Source organism: Ammospiza caudacuta, chromosome 5, assembly GCF_027887145.1.
Source record: "Ammospiza caudacuta isolate bAmmCau1 chromosome 5, bAmmCau1.pri, whole genome shotgun sequence".
Taxonomy (NCBI): Eukaryota; Metazoa; Chordata; class Aves; order Passeriformes; family Passerellidae; genus Ammospiza; species Ammospiza caudacuta.
The window spans coordinates 71,345,200-71,365,308 of record NC_080597.1 but is presented as its reverse complement, the minus strand read 5'-3'; the positions used below and the strand labels follow the sequence as shown (position 1 = coordinate 71,365,308).

General features: G+C 41.7%; 1 protein-coding gene across 3 annotated transcripts; it reads left to right on the top strand.

Moving 5' to 3' along the window:
* The first annotated feature begins 1,668 nt into the window (after positions 1-1,668).
* On the top strand, positions 1,669-18,257 carry PRPF18 (pre-mRNA processing factor 18). 3 transcript variants are annotated; one of them, XM_058805062.1, is made up of 11 exons: positions 1,669-1,756; positions 3,381-3,458; positions 3,591-3,617; positions 6,433-6,537; positions 7,807-7,920; positions 9,678-9,824; positions 11,471-11,539; positions 12,251-12,391; positions 12,811-12,882; positions 15,012-15,167; positions 17,653-18,257. In XM_058805062.1, the coding sequence occupies exons 1-11, from the start codon at positions 1,691-1,693 to the stop codon at positions 17,731-17,733; spliced, it is 1,056 nt and encodes a 351-aa protein (XP_058661045.1). In that variant the 5' UTR covers positions 1,669-1,690; the 3' UTR covers positions 17,734-18,257. The 3 variants fall into 3 exon arrangements, with proteins under 3 accessions (XP_058661045.1, XP_058661046.1, XP_058661047.1); XM_058805063.1 differs by lacking the exon at positions 3,591-3,617 and having other exon boundaries at positions 1,676-1,756; XM_058805064.1 differs by lacking the exons at positions 1,669-1,756; positions 3,591-3,617 and adding an exon at positions 1,766-1,796.
* Positions 18,258-20,109: the final 1,852 nt, after the last annotated feature.

Here is a 20,109-nt window from a genome sequence, read left to right as displayed (position 1 = left end):
ACCAGCCTGGGGTTAAACAACCCCTGTAAAAACCACTGGGCCATTTCCTACAAGGAAGAGTCATGACACAGCTCAGGTTATCTAAAGTGGGTGAAAGCCAGCTGTGGTTACAACTCTCCAAAACAGGATCTTACAACGGGGAAAGACAAGGAAGAAATCTGTGAGGACCTAAAGAAAAAAATATCTGAGAGGAGTTCTTACTCATTCTTCAAAGCTTTTCTGGTTTTCTGGACCCTTTGAACTTTACAAGCCACAAGATGGAAATAGCTGGAGAAAATCAGGTAAATAAGGAAATGTGTCACAAATGCTGAGAGGCTGATGACAAAAGCATTTAGCTCCGGGGTGTGCACTCTAAGGAGCTCAAACCCTACCAGCTGCCTCAGTCCTCAAGGCATGAAGGAAACAAATCACAGGCATTCCACCTTCCTACATGGCATTTGCACCCTGTGTGGCTGGCCAGTAACCAGCCTCATTGAAAGGTTGGAAAAGACCTCTAAAAGCATCAAATCCAATAATTTACCCTGCCAAGTTCACCAATAACCACATCCCCACATCCCACCCCTACCCATCTTTTGAATGTCTCCCAGGACCATGACTCCACCACTTCCCTGAGCAGCCTGTCCCAGTGCTCAACAACATTTTTGGAGAAGAAATTTTTCCTGAGGCCATGATTTATCTGGTATTAGCTGTCATCTGCAACCAAGGCCCGTGGCATGAGGCACTGCACAAACACAGTCAGAGAGACTTTTCCCCAAAGATTTTTCAAGCTAAACAGAGAAGACAGCTGAATAAATTGCATGCAGACTCTCTTTAAAGAACCTGTCAAGCACCCTTTTGTAAAACCAGCTGTACTAAAAGAGGGAAAGACCTCTGTAAAAATGATATTCCACCTCTTTTGCTAGATTCCTTGATACAAAGCAGCTATATTTTGGCTCTGTCTCATAATTACTGCCCTTATACCATTGTTGGAACCCAGAAATTCCTCTGGCTGCCCTGGAGGGCTCGAGCCCTGCCCCGGGGCTCAGAGACCTTGGCACAGAGCCCCAGACCCCTGTGCCTTTGATTTAGCCCTCGGAAAAAACAATTATCAACCTTTATATGAAGAATTACAAGTCAAAAGAGTTTAAGCAGAATAATAGTTAGTTTGTCACGGGGTGAAAAATGGATTTTTGGAGTTTTTAGAGTGGGGGTTCAGGGCGCATGATAAAGGAATTGGGGCGTGTCCAGCCTTTCTCCTTCTTCTTCTTCTTCTTGGCCTCCATCTTCTGCTGTGATGTTGGCACTTTTAGATTAGTTTAGAGTAGAAGCTCACTGTCTAACATAGGTGATAGGTATTGGGAAGTTATGGTAAATAATGCACATGTAGTTTTTAGTATAAAAAGACAACACCGCCCTAAAGACGGGCAGTGTGCCTCATACCGTCTGTGTATCACTTTAAATAATCTGCTTCCAACAACAGCATGAGATTACATAAATACTGAACAAACCTTTGCTAATATCCAGTCTAAACGTCTCCTGGCACAATTGAGGCCATTTCCTGCCATCTCCTCTCGTCTGTCATTGTCACTCGGGAGCAGGGCCTGACGCGCCCCTCCCGCCGCTCCTCCGAGCCACCAGGGGGCGCCACGCGGCGGCGCGGCCTCCGCGGAAGTGACGCTGTTGTTTTCCTGCGGCGCTTCCCGAGGCCGCCATGGACATCCTGAAGCGGGAGATCAGCAGGAAGCGCCAGCAGCTGGAGGAGAAGGAGCTCCTGGGGGTGAGGGCGGCCGGCGTGGACAGCAGGAGCCGCCCGGGCTGTGGGTGCCGGGAGGGGGGCGGCGGTGAGGCGGGAGCGGCCCGGGATGGGCCGGGGCAGGGGGCGGCCTAGGCCGGGATGAGCCAGGATGGGATTGGCAGGAGCCAGGAGGGGTTTGGGGGGGGCGCAGCCTGGATTCAGCCTCGCTGTGTTCCATGGGCTTTGGGGCTGGTTTAGTTTATTTCGGGCACCGGCAGATGAGAAAGGCAGTGCGAACTTTGGTGAGCAGAGTGCGGTTTCGTTCCTCCTCACAGCCTCGTTCTGCCCATACCCGGGCAGGGTCTGACAGTCTGTGTGTGCCTAAAAACCCCATACCCGGGCAGGGTCTGACAGTCTGTGTGTGCCTAAAAACCCCATACCCGGGCAGGGTCTGAGCTCTGTGTGTGCCTAAAAACCCCATACCCGGGCGGGGTCTGAGCTCTGTGTGTGCCTAAAAACCCCATACCCGGGCAGGGTCTGAGCTCTGTGTGTGCCTAAAAACCCCATACCCGGGTAGGCTGTGAGCCTAAAAACTCATATCCAGGCAGGGAGTGAGCTCTGTGTGTGTGCCTAAAAACCCCATATCCAGGCAGGGTCTGACAGTGTGTATGAGCCTAAAAACCCCATACCTGGGCAGGGTGTGAGCTCTGTGTGTGTGCCTAAAAACCCCATTCCCGGGCAGGATGTGAGCCTAAAAACCCCATATCCAGGCAGGGTGTGAGCTTTTTGTGTTTGTCTAAAAACCCCATATCTGGGCAGGGTATGAATGGAGTGTGTGTGCCTAAAAATCCCATATCCAGGTAGAGTGTGACAATGTGTGGACCCATAAAAACTCCATATCCAGGCAGGGTCTGACAGTGTGTGTGTGCCTAAAAACCCCATATCCAGGCAGGGTGTGAGTGGTGTGTGTGCCTTAAAACCCCATATGCCTGCAGAGTGTAAGCTTTTTGTGTGTGCCTAAAAACCCCATGTCCAGGCAGGGTGTGAGCAGTTTGTGTACCTAAAAACCCCACAGTACAGCAGAGCCCCTTTCAGGGGTGTCTGATTTTGGGTTTTGGCATCAGATGCTGAAGGAGGGAGCTGCAGTCAGAGGCTGTTGTACATCAGGCCAAGCATGAGGGAAGAAGTTGTGGTTTGTACTAGTCAAGGAAAATGCTTTGGGGTGACCACATTTTCCACCTGTTGTGTGTCTGGGATGTCTTTTCAGGCACATTTCTACAAAGCTTCTCCAAGCAAGCTTATAAAATACTGTGTATAAAGGTGGTTTCTCCAACCTCCTTGATTTAATGCCAAATCATGTATTTAGTATGGTTTATCTAAACATCTTGGGCCTGGTTGTGTATGTCTGAAGTGAAGCTTTACACCATGGCCTTACATGACAAAAAACTTGGGTTTTCTAAAGTGCTGGCAAGCACATTGTACTTTTAATTCTGCTTCTCCATATATCCTGCAAAGTAACTCCATATTGCTGATTTCAGAGGTGCTTCCAGCTAGGCATCTCTGGGAAAGGATGTAGCTGAATTCACCAAGCCAAGTAAGAAAGCTTGAGCCATTTTTGCTCAACCATGCAAAATTCTGAGCTGGTAACAACTCTCCTCTCTCTTAGGGCAATAAGAAATATTTCAAACGCAGTGAGTTAGCTAAGAAGGAAGAGGAGGCCTACTTCCAGAGATGTGGCTACAAGGTATGGAAATTGTTCTTCCAGCACTTGCTGTGTTTATTTTGAAGTCTGCATTTTATTTTTTTTTATCAACAATATCAATGTTGTTAATGATAATTGTTGTTCTTTGTTCAATCTGTTAATGTTATACATTAGCCTGTAAATGAGAAGCCACCTGGAGAGGTATGACTTTCCAAAACCATTTTCAATGCAGGAAAAGATATGCATGACATACAGCTACTTAAGTTTGTGTTATGGTTTGCCTTTTGTTTCCTTTTTTGTTTGTTTGTTTTTATTTGTGGAAAGCATGAAGTGGCTCGGGATCAAAGCTTGTTTTCCTTTCTTATGAAATTGTGTTGTTAGGCATGAACACTGGATCCGATATAGCCACCTTCCTCCCCTTACTGAGAAAATAGAGACATTTGGATAATTGTATCCCATCTTCATTGTCAAAATGTCCAAAAGAAATCAGTATAGTGTGGGTGTGCATCAAAAAAGATTTGCCAACTCTCCTAAATTTGTATTTGGGTTTTGGCCATTAACCACCCAGCGCTGAAGCTGTGCAACAACAGCATTTATGTTCTTGCTGGCAAAATATTAGAAACAATTGGTAACCTCGGGTGCATTTTGCAACAAATGGGTGATCTGGAAGGCTTTATCTGCCTTGTAATGGTGTCAGGGCAAGAGTTTCCTGAGATGGAAAGAATGTTGTTGTCTTTTCCAAGTGTGTGTGCCTGCCTGCCTGACGGGGTGTCTGGGAGGGGGATGCATTCCCTGGGGAAGACAGTTTCATAATCTTGTTTGCTGTTAGAGGGCACAAATAGGAGCTTTGTTTTCCAGTGACCTTTACCCAGTTAGTGACTTATTCTGAAACCTTGATCTGTTTGTGCACATTTGAACATCAATGCCAAAACGATTCTGGGAACGCGCAGCAGAAAGTCCTGGAAAAGCTCTGGGGATCCAGCTGCTCTTCCAAGGGCACATGGCTGCCTGCTGCCTCCTGGGCATTAGCTGGAATTCTTCAGAACCTGATGTGGTTCAAGTGGGGTTACCTGTGCTGCTGCACAGCAGTTTGGGTGTGAAATGCAACCCTGACAATGGTTTTAAAATAAGTTACTTTGGTAAATTTGGTATCTTCTTAGAGCCTCCCAGATTTCTGCATTGGTTCTTTACTCTGATAATGAGACATGGAACACAGACTGATTTCCTTTTAAATGCAGGTGCTTTTTTTACTTTGCTTAGATGTAATAAGTTGGAATAATTTCACTTGCTTGAAGAAAGCACAGAAACAAAATAACAGTGGTAAAGATACTGCTTATAACTTGGAGTCCAGCCGACAGAACGGATCAAATCTTTTCTTCTGTGCTGCTATCTCTTAATTATTTCAAGAATGTTTGTAAGTTAAAATTTGTATGTATCCTTCTGCTCTGGGACTATACTTCAGAAAAAACTTTTACACCTTTTTCCATATTTTCTGTCCCCTGTCAATTCCTCCTTCCCTGCATTGATGGAATTTTATTTCCCCCCTCCCTTTATGTGTTAAACATTGATTTACTTGTCTTTCCCTTGTTCATTCCAAACATCTGTACTTGTAGGATTGATCTTTTGATTTTTTTCTGTGTTTGCTAATACAGCATTGAATGTAGATTTGTACATCTGAAATTGCTGAATCTTGTAGCTGAGGCCCCAGGGGTGGATCCTGCCAGCCACATGGAGTCACACTGACACCTAAGCAAAGCTGGCACTGTGTCCTGAAAGAATAAAAAGCCTATTAAAAAAAAATTCTGTCCAGTAACTTCCTCAGATTGATCAACCTTAATACAGACTGAAAGAATAAAAAGCCTATTAAAAATAAAAAAAAAAAAAATTCTGTCCACCTTCCTCAGATTGATCAACCCTAATACAGGCTGCCCATGCACAGGGAATGCTGCAGGCTGCTCTGGCATTCTTTGGATTGTTTCCCTTTTAGCAAGTACAGAAAGGAAATAAATTAAGAATGAACAAGATATGAGTGAGCACTGAAGAGATTTCCTCATTATAGGAATATTACCACCAGCAGTCTGCTCCTGCTGTCAGAAATGTTGAATTTGAGCTTATACAGGGAGCTGTAGTTACATGGCTGCTGCCTCAAAGTTACTTTGATCAAAGAGTTGCTTTGCATTATTAAAATACTGAATAATGAAGAAGGGATGCTCTCTTTGATTCAGGGACCTTCTTTCTTTTAGACTAAGAGGAATCCTGTTCCTAGGAGGAGTTGTGTCTTTTCTCTTTTTTTTGTTTTTGGTTTTTTTTTTTTTTTTTTTACCTGTAAGAAGCAGGCAAGGTTGTTAGAGAGAGCATTACCTAAAACAAGGTTGGAGAGGTGCATTGCCTCTCAAAACCCAACAGAAACTGTGGATCACTGCTAACTGTGCTGATCCTGTTGAAGCTGCAGGTAATAAACACTGTAACTGACCCTGGGAGAGGCAGCTCCACTCTCACCCTGCTCTGGAGTTTTCCTTCCTGTCCTTCTGTCTGTGCTGGGAGCTGGATGAGGAAGTGAAGCAGGCTGGGAACAGTGCCAGTATTTGTGTTTTTCAGAGTATTTTTTCTGTTTGAATAATTTCCCCCTTCTGGTTCATCACACATTGATGCAAATGGTCTTGCATGGGTAGGAAGGATGGGACAGGGGCAGGAATCAACAGGCTGAGGGTGGATTTGTTATTCTTGGCACCAGTGCTGGCATCTGCCTGCTGAAGTGACAGCCAAACTTCAGCAATTGTCCTTTCTGTTTGCTGGAGAGAGTGCTTCCTGCAACCTGCAGAAGTGTTATTCTTGATATTATCAAGAACTTTTATTGTTTTGTGAGATGCAATTATGGACCATAAAACTATGAAACTAAAGGTTTATTTAGTCATACCAAAGTCTGTGTTCCAGAGTTCTCTATCTTGCCATCATTTCTCATCAATATGTGGGTTTGTTTCCATTGCACAGGAGTAACTTTGTCTGTTGAATGTAGGTACAGCAGCAGGAAGAGGAGGAGAAACCTCTGGCTACATCAAATCCAGTGCTGGAACTCGAACTGGCAGAGGAAAAGTTACCAATGACTCTTTCCAGACAGGAGGTAAAGTCAAAAACCATAAACTGACTCCTTGAGTTTACAGCAAATGCACCTGAAATTTCTTGTAAGGGCTGTTTCATCCAGTGAGCTGTACTTTTTATGGCAGTTTTATTTAACAATAAGCTTCCATTTTTGCAGTTAGCAATCATTGATTATCTTTGCTTATCAGGGCTCTGCTGTCCAGTTGAATGCATAGGGAGGTGCAGATGGGTAGAGCCTCTCTGTTACAGGGATTTACACAGATGTTTTATAACATTTTACAGCTCTTTCAGAGAGATACCCTCAATACCAGCATTATTCTTGGATAGCACTGAAGATAGCATGCTGACTTTTTCTGAGATTTATTTTTCCCTGAGCTTCTTTTCTTTGTAACTTGTTGGTCTGAGCACAAATTTAGAAATCAAGTTTTGGAAGGTTACTTTAGCCTCTAGAAGAAACAATCCTAAAGGCAGAGCAGCTGGGATGTTCTTTGCCTTTTCTAAGGCTAAAAATGCCTGTGTGGATTTAAGTTCACAAACAGATCCACACCCCAGAGCAGAAACAGGAAGTTCAGAAGTACAGAATACACTCTAATCCTGGAAAAACTGAAATTCACAGCTGAGGTCATCCAAGCATGTCACACCTCCCCTTAATTTGTGAGGATATTCAGGTTTTGTAATGGGGGTTGTTGGTTTTGTGTTTGGTTTGAGGTTTGAATTGAGTTAAGGGAGGCTTTTTCCCTTCTGTTATAGTTACTTTTAAAGTAACTATCTAGATATAGATAGTTACTTTTAAAGTAAGTATCCTATTAGATTTTTGGACTTCATATTTCCCAGATGTTTATAAAGATAGGGATTTTCAGTAGATCATCTCATAGCTGAGCTGGGACAACCTGCAGCCCAGCTCTTTTTATTGCCAAGACAAATAGGTGAGTGAGATTATTGTCAAGTTCCTTTGTGATTTTGAAAATAGTCTTTAAGCTCTGCCAGAGGGATGATTTTTGTGTATTTGTTTAAACAAGTCAGAGCAGGAAGAAGTTTGGCTGTATCAGCCAGCCTGGGATTTTATGCAAAATTTGGATCAGTAATATTTGGAATGACCTTTCACTGAAATACCGTGGGAATTTTATATTTAGATTGTAAAGTGTCTGGAACATTTTTTGACTGCTTAAAATATTGCCATTTCCTCTCCAGTCTAGCTCAGCTTGTTATTCTAAGCAAAGTAAATAAATCTGTCATTCTGGATTTTATTTTGCTTCCTTTATGTGTCAGGGAGTGCTTTGATTCTTTTCAGGTTATCAGGAGGTTACGAGAGAGGGGTGAGCCCATCAGGCTCTTTGGAGAAACAGATTATGATGCATTTCAACGTCTGAGGAAGATAGAAATTCTTGCACCTGAAGTGAACAAGGTAAGCCTGGCTCTTACTTAGTCATGGTGTAAATAACCCTAGAAAAATTACTGAAAATCATTTTTAGTAGCTGTTAATTTTCAGGAGGAGGGGGTAATAGACAGCAAAGAGAATACATGCTCTTGTCTCTTTTTTTTTTAGTATTATTTTTATTTGCTGAGAAACTATGTTAAATATTAGAGTTTTCTGCACAATTACAATTAAGTTACAGAGTTCAGCCCTAGAAACCTACCAGCCCCTTGTCACTTGGAAAAGGGGCCTTCAGGTGGCACTAATACCCCAGCTTGTTCTGCCCCTGCTTTTTAATGAGCAGAGAATTTACTATTAAAATAATCCTGTGTTTATGATTATCTGCACCCCTGAGAAGGCACAGGTAAGTAAGAGCAGGACTGCATACTGTCTTTTTAGGATATAAATGATTTTTCAAATTCTTGAATTCCAGAGCTGTAACTTGTTATGGAAGTGTCATTTTCCCCCTTCCCTTTGAAGTAGTCATCAACTGAAAAACTGACTTGAAGATCTAATTAATTTATTCATTTTGTCTTAAGGAATGATCAATGAAGTGAGGAGATACAATTGAGGTTTGTTTTGCATTCACTGTTAACCAGATTTACAGCCTTACTAACAGAGTGACAATTTGCATTTTCTTCCCTAACTTGTGGCAAATGGAATTGTTTTAAATGCCTTTCCTGGGACTGCCCATCAAAGGGAAGCCTTTTCCTCTCCAAGTCTTTAAAATGAAGATAAACAGATCTAGAAATAAAAGCTCTGCTAATGAAAACTTCCCTTCCAGAGACATTGATCACAGGAGCAGGATTAGGAAATAGAGAGCCCATAAATGGGGTTGTGCTGGATTTTTGTTCCATGTTTCAGTCACTCCTGCTGCTGTCTAGGGGGATTCTGGAGGTTTCTTAGTCAATCAGCCTTGTGGTTCAGACATTTTTAGAGTAATTAAATGATTTATAGAAATGCTCCAGACAGCTAAGTATGATGATGGAAGAGGGGAAGTAACTGTGCATATCCATTCCCTGTGGAGTAGCTGAATTTATCTGAGGGTAGGGAATGTCCTTTATAGAGCTGTGTATTTTATGTCTCAAGATGAGAAGGCAAATCCTTCAACTGTGGTTAAGGTGAGTTTTGTGTTCTATTTTAGAAAACCTTTTAACTTTATATATGGTTTTAAACAGATTCTGGATTTTTTAGTCACCTTTTCTAAAGTTGAGGGTTTTAAACAGTGAATCTATAGAAAACATTCTGCTATGTTTAAATAATTTGTAATAAAAGGAAGCAATATTATTGTTTTATGTCTGGCACTGAAGGAGTGAGAGTTATTTACAGCTTTTTTCAGGGCAGATGTGAGGACTTGTAGAGCTGATGATGGTTATGGTCTGGTTTTCATTTGTTTTGGGGTGGTTCAGTGCATTGCTTGGAGAAAATGACTTGAAGAAAGTCCTAGAGGCTGATTCCATCCTCCAGGCTTTTTTTTTTTTTTGATGAAAATACTGTAAAAATATTTTTCATGGATATGAGCACTTCAGAAGTTCATGCACCTGATTTTTGTTAAGTGCTGAAGCAGAAACTGTTGTTGGAGTTCAGTTAAATTCAAACAATACTAAACCTTTATGTGTGTTTTTAGAAAATTTGCACTTTAAACAGAAGTTTGATGCTCACATTGACAGTACTGAATTGCTTTTATTTACTTGAGGGTTTTTTTATAAACCAGTCTCTTTTTTTTTTTCTTTTTTCCTGTTTCCTAGGGCTTAAGAAATGACCTGAAGGCTGCTTTGGATAAGATTGATCAGCAGTATCTGAATGAAATTGTGGGTGGCCAAGAAGCAGGAGATGATGACTCCCAGAATGACCTGAAGGTCCATGAGGAGAATACTACTATTGAAGAACTAGAGGTATGGGATAGGTCATAACTAAGGGATGTTAGATGTGGTGTGTTGCTGTGAGGAAGCCTCAGGATTGTTTAGACAAAGTTGTCTTCTTTTCAACAGCTGACTTGGGCATTTTGAAGTATTCTTAAGGAGAAAATTTACAAATGAAAACCCAAGTGGTCTTTGTTTACAACATTTCATCCCAAAGGGGACAGGTGTTGCCTGCAAAGACAGTGATACAGTAAAGATTCATTCTCCAGGATTTCAGAAGTAGAGAATTTGTTTCCAGTACATTACCTAGTCATAAATGCCAAAGCCTTTCCAATGAATATTTGAGAGGGTAATAAGGTCAGTACCAATTAATTTTCCCTATATAAGGAAAAAGGACTCTGAAAAATAGACACACAGAAAGAATATTTGATATAAAAACATCTAGGACCAAAAAAAGGGAGGAGGCAGACCAAAGGAAATATAAGTGCAGCCCAAAAACTTGAGTGCAAGTGGCTGCTCTGTTCTGAAAGAATCCTGTGGTGTTTGTGTGAGTGCCAGGAAATGCATTCAGCACCTGGTATTTCAGGATAATGTTTTGAAAAGCACATTAACTTGAGCTGAAGACTTTTACCCTTAATCTTCAAAACTCTTTGCAGGAGTTAATCTTCATAACATCCTTCCAAAAGTGTGTTTAAGAAATAATATGATTTATAACTGAAAGCTGAAGTGAATACATTATTATTAAAAAATAGTCTGGGTTTTTTTTTATGGTGCCAGGGGTTCTGGTTTAAAATAATTGCAGTACCAGAGTGGATAGCAGGAGTTGTATTGGACCTGAATTTTATTGATCTGTTAGCTCTTAAAATTACCCCTTTTTGTGGTAGTAGGGCAGGCTTGGTTAAAGCCATGCAAACAATCTTTTTCTAAGTTTGAAAACACTGCATCTTAATTTTATGTTACTTCAGCTGCATTGCCTTGAGCATGAAGGCTTACATTGAATTTGACTTCAAATCTAGGAGATTTTTAAAAATAAAACTCACTTTGGAAACATGAGGGCAATGGAAATTGATTATAAATGGAACTATTCCTCCTGGAAAATGTTTATAAGACTTACTGTTAGTATTTACAGTTTTGAGGTTTTGGTGGAGAATTGGAGCAAACAGCTGGGCTTTTTTAGTGGTTTGTTGCTAGGTTTTGGGATGTTTTTAAAAAATTTGTTCCCTCAAATTCACAGTTGCAATTAAATGATAAAAAGCCCCAGTACAGAGAATTGAAATAGCATAACAAAATAATTAGGTTAATTGATGGCTTTGGGGATCTCAAAAAATGCAGTGCACCCATAGTTCCCCTTAATACAGTGCTGCTAATACAGACAGCTGCTAATTATGCCAATAATTTAGTAGTAATGACTGAAGAATTACTGTTGCATTGACTTTTCAGAAATAATCATATTGCCCTTGTGATGCAAATGTTTTTAATAGATTAATGAATTTCAGTAGCATTTGTAGCTGTTCCATGACCAGTGTTTGGGATTTCTTGTGGAATTTATTGCAGTTTGTGCAATAAATTTCACAAGAAATCCCAAACACATGGTTCATGCAGTGAACCATGCTCTGCTGTGGTGGTGGCTGCCAGACTAGGCAGAGTGGAAATAATTGTCCTTTTTTCCCCTTTTCCAGGCTTTGGGAGAATCCCTAGGACGGGGTGATGATCACTATGATATGGACATCATAACCAAGTTCTTGAAGGTAACAAACTCAAATTATTCTGTAGTTCTGTCATATTATTAATGCCGTGCAGATGCATTTCAAGAATAGAAGGATGGGTTTCAGCTGCTTGAGAGGAAAATCTCTCCTGTTATGTGTAAGATGTGGGTTTTTTGAAATGCTTGGCACTCCACAGCCTTTGTTAGTCACAGCAGCGACTTGTGCCAAATTTGGGAAAGAGCTCTTGGGAGTGCAACATTCTTCAAAATCTGCTCCTGCTTTCCAGACAAAATAAATGAGGTTTTGATTTTCATGTGATATTTGAGGCAGTTGTCTGGAGCTGCCTCTGTGTGGTACTGTGGCATCAAAACCTGTGGAGGAGTTTCCTTGGAACAGTACAAGCTGAATTGGAATGTCACCTAATACTGGTAGTGAAATTGGAGAGTTTTAAAGGAAGTCCACAGGTTCAAGTGGAGGGCAGGAAATTGTTTCCTGGCAAGAAAGCTGTGTTGCCTCTCAGCTGAGTCAGCCAGTGCCTGTGAAACTGTTGTGGTAATCAAAGTCACAGCAAGAGCTGAAGCTTTAATTTGTGTGTGTACATTTAAGATAACAGAGTTGTCCCTATCCCTCTGAAAAAGATTTAACCTTCCTAACTCAGCATTCTCCAAATAAAACCTCACCTTGCCTTGCTGGCTTAGCCCTGTGTTGTGTCAGTAGATGGCACCATGACACCGATGTGCTTGCTCCCTGCAGTTCCTCCTGGGAGTCTGGGCCAAGGAGTTGAATGCCAGGGAGGATTACGTGAAGCGGGGCGTGCAGGGGAAGCTGAACAGCGCCACCCAGAAACAGACCGAGTCCTACCTGCGGCCGCTCTTCAGGAAGCTCCGCAAAAGGGTGAATCACTCGAAATGCCTCTGCTTTGCTTCCCAAGTACCCAGCATCAGGGCCCTTCCAGGAGAGGGGATGAGTGAATTGGTGACAGTTTCTGTATCTGCAGCTCCTGACACCCAGTTCTGGTTTTATCTCAGTCAGTGAAATCTGCCCACTCACTGCTTTTCCAGCTGTTTAAAGCAGCACCTGCTCCCTGGGTTGCAAACATGACAGAAAATTGGGGTTGCATTTTGCACTTTGCCATCAGGTACCAGGTGTAACCACTTAACCTCTCCTCTTCAGATCCTGCATCTGAATAATGAACATGTTTTCCTTGGTGAAACTCCTCAAGCAAGGGTAGTTGCTAAACTTTGCATAAATGCTGAGTAAGATGATTTTCCTGGGTTCTAAAGTCTTTTTTTTCTTTCCCTTTTCTTCTGTAGACACTTCCTGCAGACATCAAAGAATCAATAACAGATATTATTAAATTTATGTTGCAAAGAGAATATGTGAAGGTATGTTTGTTTATATTTTTCCTTTTGTTATGTTCACGCTGCCTGGTTGTAAAAGATTGAGTTTATTGCTTCAACATTCCCATATTTCTTTTAATTTTGAAGATGCATAGCTGGAAATACAACATCTATCCCAACAAAATGAAAAATGGCTGTGAAATGTTAGGCTCTAAGTAGTGTTTGATCCACAGCCTGACAGAAGAGCTTTTGAGGTTCATGAAACTGCACAGCTTTGTAAACATGAAGAAAATTTTTCTCAGAGATGGGTATATGAAGCTGCAGAGGCATTCCTCAAGGGGAAACCTGATGTTCTAAGGTTAAATGAAGGTATTTAATAGTAATAGGGTGTTGATGATTAATTAATTAGGAATTAATTGAGGCAAACTGAGTTATTGGATATGAGGTACTGTCCCTTTCTTTGTCTAAACTCACATTAAGTGGCCTGGTAAAGTTGAAGTGAGTTAATGAGAAGATTTTTTGGATGAAGTCTGCTCACTGCAGGAGGCAGAAGTACTTTGGGACACAAGATCAAAGGCAGTATTAGGTTTTATTTGTAGCTGCTTCAGAAATGAAACTGAAATACCAATAGCATTTGCTGAAGCAGCTTGTATATGCAGAGGAAACTGAGCTGTCTTTTGCCTTCAGATTTCTAGTATTTCTTACTATTCTTGTGAGGATTTGACATAATTTGTCAAGTAAGCAAGCAAACCTGCTTTTGATGCTGAAAAAAACTTTGTATGGCCTAAGGCAAATTTAATCCAAATCATTTGGAAGCAGAACTGAACACGTGGGATGTATGATAGTGGGATTTTATTTTGAAGCATTTTTTTTCTCTTGCTTGTCATCATTTTGTGGAAATTCCCTTTCCAATACCTCCTCAAACTAATGAGCATGCAGCAATGTGGTGTATCTCTGGGTTAATCAGCAGTGCTTCTCTCTCCTGGAGGTGCTTGCTTTAAGTAAACTTCACAGAGATTTTGGATGACTTGAGTACACATTTGGATGTTTTGTTGTTTTGTTTTTTACATTAGGCTAATGCTTTTACAGATACTCACATCCTTTTCAATTTTACTTTCTAGGAGACTTGCTTCTTTTTGCTTCTTTGGTTTTCTGCCTCTTTTTGCCTGTTGCTTGCTTTGTGCACCCTAGTGAATACTGTCAGCCACAAATTCTTGCTGCTTTGTTAGTTGACAATCTTGGAAGATTTTAATTTTGAAATCAACGTGTTAACAGTAGGCAAATGCCAGAATTCAAGTTGTCCACTCAGCCTTAATTAACCCTGTTGTGACAGTCCTTCAAGAGTCTTTAATTGCTTGTTCACACACTGTTTCATCACAAAAGTATATTTAAGTCACCAAGAGGGTATTTCACTAAGATTGTTCAGATTCTGCCTCATGCAGGTGATGACTAAACTGTGTCCTCTCCTCAGATTTGCTTTGGGTCTGTCTGCCACCCCTGCCTTGTTCATTGTTCACCTCCCAGTCTGTTCAGTGCTAGCTGGAAAGAATCTGCAGCCACTGGTCATGATTGCTGCTTCTTATTGTCCAGTTTCTGAATAGGAGGTGATAAATGAACTCCTTATCAGTGGGTTTTGTAGCTGCTCTCTAATAGAGAAGGAATGTCCTGTTCCATGTCCTTCAGGTTTTTTCTGTAATTGTATCTGTCACTTGCTGGTTCTCAGTTGTTATGTTGGGTTTTTTTCAGCACTACACTTCTCTTCCTTTCTGCCTTTCTTTCTATTAATTTTCCCTTTGAGCTTTATCCCTGTTTTTCCCCAGGAATGTTGTCTGTGTACAGCTTTAAAACAGGATCTGTGCTCTTGATGGGGAAATTCCTGATTTCCTGCTGCTACTGCTCTGGGTTACAAGTGTAACCTTATTTAACCAGAGATGGTTGAGTTGAAAATGATCCCAGTAAACCTTAGTTTTGGTCAAGATAACCAGTCTGCCTTATCCAGTTCCTTTTTTTTTCATGAGGGACAGTGCACAATCCTTGCTTCCCTCGGAGTTCCATGTGGGAAGGTGTGTTGTGCAGTTGGTGACACCAGATCAGGGACACTGGAATGGGGGTTTACCTGCAGCTGGCAGTGCAGAAATGCTTGGTGTGGTGCTGAGTGGTGCCTTTCCCTGCAGGCCAACGATGCCTACCTGCAGATGGCCATTGGGAACGCCCCCTGGCCCATCGGCGTCACCATGGTCGGCATCCACGCGCGCACGGGCCGCGAGAAGATCTTCTCCAAGCACGTGGCCCACGTGCTCAACGATGAAACTCAGAGGAAATACATCCAGGTAATGGCAGCTTTGGAAATCCAACAGGTCTGCTTGTCTAGGGGGGTCTTTGAGAAACATCAGTGTCGTGGTATCATCAGGTGGTGTGGTATCAGGTCCCAGGAATGGACAGGTTTAGTTTGTGTCAGGCAGAACATCCAATGAACAGCAGCTCATCCTGGACCTGGAGGCTCCTCAGTGCTGGGCCAGGAACAGTCTCATGGGTTTTTCTGGACTGCTGTGATCCTGCATGAGCACCAAAGCAGCTGTGGAGACAGGCTTGATTCTCCTGAGGCCTCTCACTGCTTAACTCGTGCTTTAAACATGCACAGAACTTAATACGGTAAAATTCAGTCCTGCTGACTGTTTCTGCAACTAATATATAATATACTGATATATATACTATATACTAATAAATATACTATAAATATACTATAATAAATAATATATACTAATATATACTATATACTAATAAATGTACTATAAGTATAGTATAATTAATATACTAGATACTAATATATACCATATAGTAATATATAATAAATGCATTAATTAGTAAGTCCAGGAATCTGGGCTCAAAATTCCAGGTTTAGTTCCTTCTGGGCATCTTCATATTCCTGTGGACTTCTGGTTGTGGAAATAGCAGCAGTGCTGTTTTTCTGCTCTGTCCTTTCCACACAGTGGGTGGACAGGTCTGAAGAAACAAGCCTTCTCTCTTGGTATTGCTAAATGGGTTTGGCTTTTGCCAATTGCAGTTTCATTGAGATAAAACAACTTTCTGGGTTAACTCTGAAGCCTCCAGAGCAGCATCATGGAGCTCAGAGCTCCTGGTAGGGGAGATATTTATAAATGTCTTCCTTCTTCAGCAGCAGGACTCCTGTTGCTTTTCAGCTTCTGCAGATGTCTGCAAGGAAATTGATTGCAAAATGCTCTGTGTCTCTCTGTATTTGGGCTATAAGCATAACCATTGGTTTCTCTTCAATTCTAGTTTTTAATAAAATAACCTGAAAAAATATCAATGTGAAGTCACAGGGCCCTCCAGACACTTACAAAGACAACAAATTAAATTTGACCAATTATTTTGTAAGGTGAAAATTGGCATGTGGATTATGCATCTTCAGAGACAGGCTCCAGTTATGCTTGGAAGTATTTAATGGATGAAATAGGAAGTATTTAATGGATGAAATAGGAAATATTTAATGGATGAAATAGTTTTAAACTAAATAATGTTGTTGTGATCTGTGTCATAATGGTGAATAATTAATAGAATAATTTATAGAATCACAGAATGCTTTGGATTGAAAGAGACTTAAGAACCTGTCAAGTTCCAGCTCCCCTGGCAGGGGAACCTTCCAGACCAGGCTGCTCAGTAATTGGCTTTCTCTGTCCATTTGCCACTCCTGGGCAGAAGGATCTCTGCTCTGGATCCTTGCTTGGTCTCTCTTAACCTTGTGGGAGATGTGTGTGAATTCCCCAGTTTTTCCCTTCTCTGCTTTTGGGGTTTCCTCTGTTGGCCAAGGAAATCCTTGAGTTCATCTTCCCACTGGGAATTTCATACCTCTGCTTCTAAATTACCCAGCTCACTGCAGCACCAAGACAGAGTTGACTTTAAACATGTATGTTCTTCATATTTAAAGATATTTGGGTCTTGTTTGACAAGTTTGGTTCAAAGTGGAGCATAGGATATTTATTACCTGTGCTCCCAAGGGAACTTGTTCCTGATTGCAGCACTCTGGAGGGAGAACATCCCAAACAAGGAGTCATTGTGGTGCTGGACAGCCTTTCCATGCTTGCCTGCATGAGAAGGGCCAAAGCACCATCCTGGGGAATCATTTTTCCCTGGGTGAGGAGCTGCCTTCCATGGGGAGAGTCTCATGACAGGGACATGACTCTGCCATCCTGGAGTGCAGTGTCACTGCTCAATTACACTTCCACCACAGCATTGCCTTTCTTCTTTGTTAGACTTTTCTGTGTGACTTGAAAGAAAATAATCACAAGGTTCCTGTCAGGTTGGTTTTTGGCAATTGATGCTTTGGAAGAACTGCAAAGCCCACATTCTGCCTTTCTCCTTGATTGCTTCAGTTTGCCTCTGTGATGTCCTGTGTCCACAGTTCTCCTCCTGAGAAGTGTTTGGTTCTTGTCTTGGCTCTCCAGCTTGTTTTGAAATTGCTTTTTGCTCTTTAGAATTAATTTTAATATTCAGCTTTCTTGTAAATATCTTTAATTATGATATCATTTGTTCCCTTGGTGATAAGGAGGGATTAAAGAATTGCTGTGACCCTTCACTGTGAATCTTACCAGGTGGGATTGAAGCCTTTTGGATTATGCCACAAACTCCTCTAATATTGAAGAGAACTTCAAACTTTAAACAGAATAACTACCAAAATAAAAATCCCAGCCTTTTCTTTTTAATTCTTCTTGTTAAGCTTAATAATACTGTAGGCTATTAAATTGTTCAACAGCTGCATCCTTATGACAGAATTGTCCTTGTTTTGTTACTTCCCAGGGGCTGAAGAGGCTCATGACCATTTGCCAGAAGCACTTCCCAACAGACCCCTCCAAATGTGTGGAGTACAACGCTCTGTGAGGCCCTGCTGGGACTCATTTTGGGCTCCAGCACCCAGAGAGGATGAAGAGGAAAACTCTGAGCCTGAACACCAACAAGAACTTGGGGTGGGCTTTGCAAAAAAAAAGCAGAAAGGAAGATTTTTTTTTTTTTTTTACAGCTTCCTTTTTCCAAGCCCCATTTATTTAGGTTTATTTTGAAATCTGTGTTTTTTGCTGAACACATCCAATGTACAGCAGAAGAATGGGTTTTGAAGATTTTAAGACCAAGACAATGACCAAGGCACAATGCACATGACAACTGCTTTTATTTCAGTTTGTTATTCAGGGAACTGTGCAAATTGAACTGTTTCCCATATTTTAGAGCTTTAGATGAGTCTCAGCCCTGCAAGGAGCATATGTGGAGCTTTTTTTGGCTGCTTTTGCATTGGAGACTGATGTGGGGAGATGATTAGAGGGAAGCAGTTGAATCTGAATCTTGGTTATTTCTGTAAATATAAAGACTTTATTGGCTAATCTTTCATGTGGTATTTATCAGGAATAAAAAAAAAAGGTTTATATATTTCTCAGCCTCAGTGCAAAGAGTTTTTGATCTTGAATGCATCTGATTTGGCTTTTTTTTTTTTTTTTTTGGTAACGACATTTTTAATATAAACCTTCTGGACTTGGGGGAAGTAATCTTATGGCTCTTGAGGCTTTCAAATTCCATTTTTATACATCTGGAGAAAATTTTCAATCTGCTGGGCATTGCAGAGAAAATAATTAAGACCTCCCATGACCATGAACAGTATTTCTAGCAGCCACAAATCTTTACCATTGTGTATCCTGACTGGGGATGGTGAGGAAACTCATGGGAACAGTGATGTCTAATTCTGCATAAACAGTGAGATATTGAAACTTTGTTAGTTTTGAGCAGAAGAAATGTGGGAATGTGTCACTATTGCATTGAATGGCTTTGTCTGGGTCCTCACCTCAGCTGGGAGCAGAACTGGAGCCCTGTTCCCAAGGGGTGACCTGTGTCCCTTGGGTGTTCCAGTGTCCTGTGGCACAGTGAGGATGCTGGGGGGTGTGAGCTGGGAGGAGTATCTTGGACAAATTCAGGTTCTTCTGAACTCTTAGATTCTGAAGTGCTTCTTTGGACACAGATTTTCAGTCTGGAGTGTTTTGACCCCAGAGAAAATGTCAAGAGTTTAGAAGTAATAAAATGAGGCTGATGAGACCTGGCTTCTCTTGGGGGAAGGGCCTTTGGGGAGGAATTGGGGATTTGTGGGGAGCAGATGTCAAGGGCATGGAAGAGTTTCATTAACATTTCTGGTGATTTTCTTTGAAGTGCTCTGTGCAGATACTCTTTGAGGGCGTTATTACAGTGGAAACATTTGTAACACTGCAACTTTATCCCTCTCCTCACCCAGACGGTTTCCTGAACTGTTTCTAAATCTTTATCTTGACCTTAGTTTTGAACTCTGTAAATAATTGAGGGACAATATTGTCCCTTGTTCAGAAAAGCTGTAATTTCCCTGGAAGCTGCAGCAAGTGAGTGGCCAGGAGATGTTTAAGGAGCATTGTATCGTCTGCTTTAAGGGAAGCAGATTCCTCAGGGGATCTGCAATAGTGCTAGATGGATTTTCCCTTCCTGCCTTGGAGCTAATTATTGAGTAGAATTTTAATGGTACCCTGAGTGCTGGTTTGAGTGGGGATGTGAATTTGAGGTTGGAATGTCTTGGTCTGATCAGGTTTTAAGGAATGCAGCTGAAGCAATGTTGCTCCTTGCTGACAGTCCCTGAAATACAGCTTGAGTGAATGCCATGATGGAAGAACTTTATCCCCTTGCAATCCCTGGAATGGTGCTGTGTGGGGAACTGAGGAGCTGGGAACTGCTTTCTCACGGCACATCAGGGTAAGAATTTCCAGCTGTCCAGCACGTGAGAGCCAGCTCTGGTCCTCAGGGGATAGGGGGACACTGTTACAGCAGCTGCTTTTCATCATGGCTTGGAGGCTCCTTGCAGCTGGATGGCCCCAAATTGCAGCTACCAGACCGTGATCAAATAGTTAATAATGCCTCTTAGCCAAAAAATCCCAACCCTCAGTCTAGTCCAGGGAGGGGTGGGTGTGGTGCAGCTGTCACACTGTTTGACAGTTTGGGGTTTTTTTTTATTTTGTGGGGAGGGTATGTTTCAGTTTAGCAATTTACTTTTCCCTCGAGGCTGTTCCAGATGTTTATTTCTGATAATTCCTGCATTAGGCGGAAATAACTCTGCTGGATCCTAAGATTGCAGCTTTAGGATGAAGTCATGAGTTCACCATGGTGGGGTCTGGAGTGGTTTTGGGACTTCAGTTTTGGGACTTCAGTGCCCCTGGGCATTTGCTGCAGTCCCTGAGCCTTCCCCAAGCCTGGCTG

Excerpts from the sequence above, each read along its gene's own strand:
- PRPF18 (XM_058805062.1), top strand. The coding sequence starts at position 1,691 with ATGGACATCCTGAAGCGGGAGATCAGCAGGAAGCGCCAGCAGCTGGAG. Across the intron at positions 1,757-3,380 it reads AGGAGAAGGAGCTCCTGGGG|GGCAATAAGAAATATTTCAA; the intron begins GTGAGGGCGGCC and ends CCTCTCTCTTAG. Across the intron at positions 12,392-12,810 it reads TCAGGAAGCTCCGCAAAAGG|ACACTTCCTGCAGACATCAA; the intron begins GTGAATCACTCG and ends TTTCTTCTGTAG.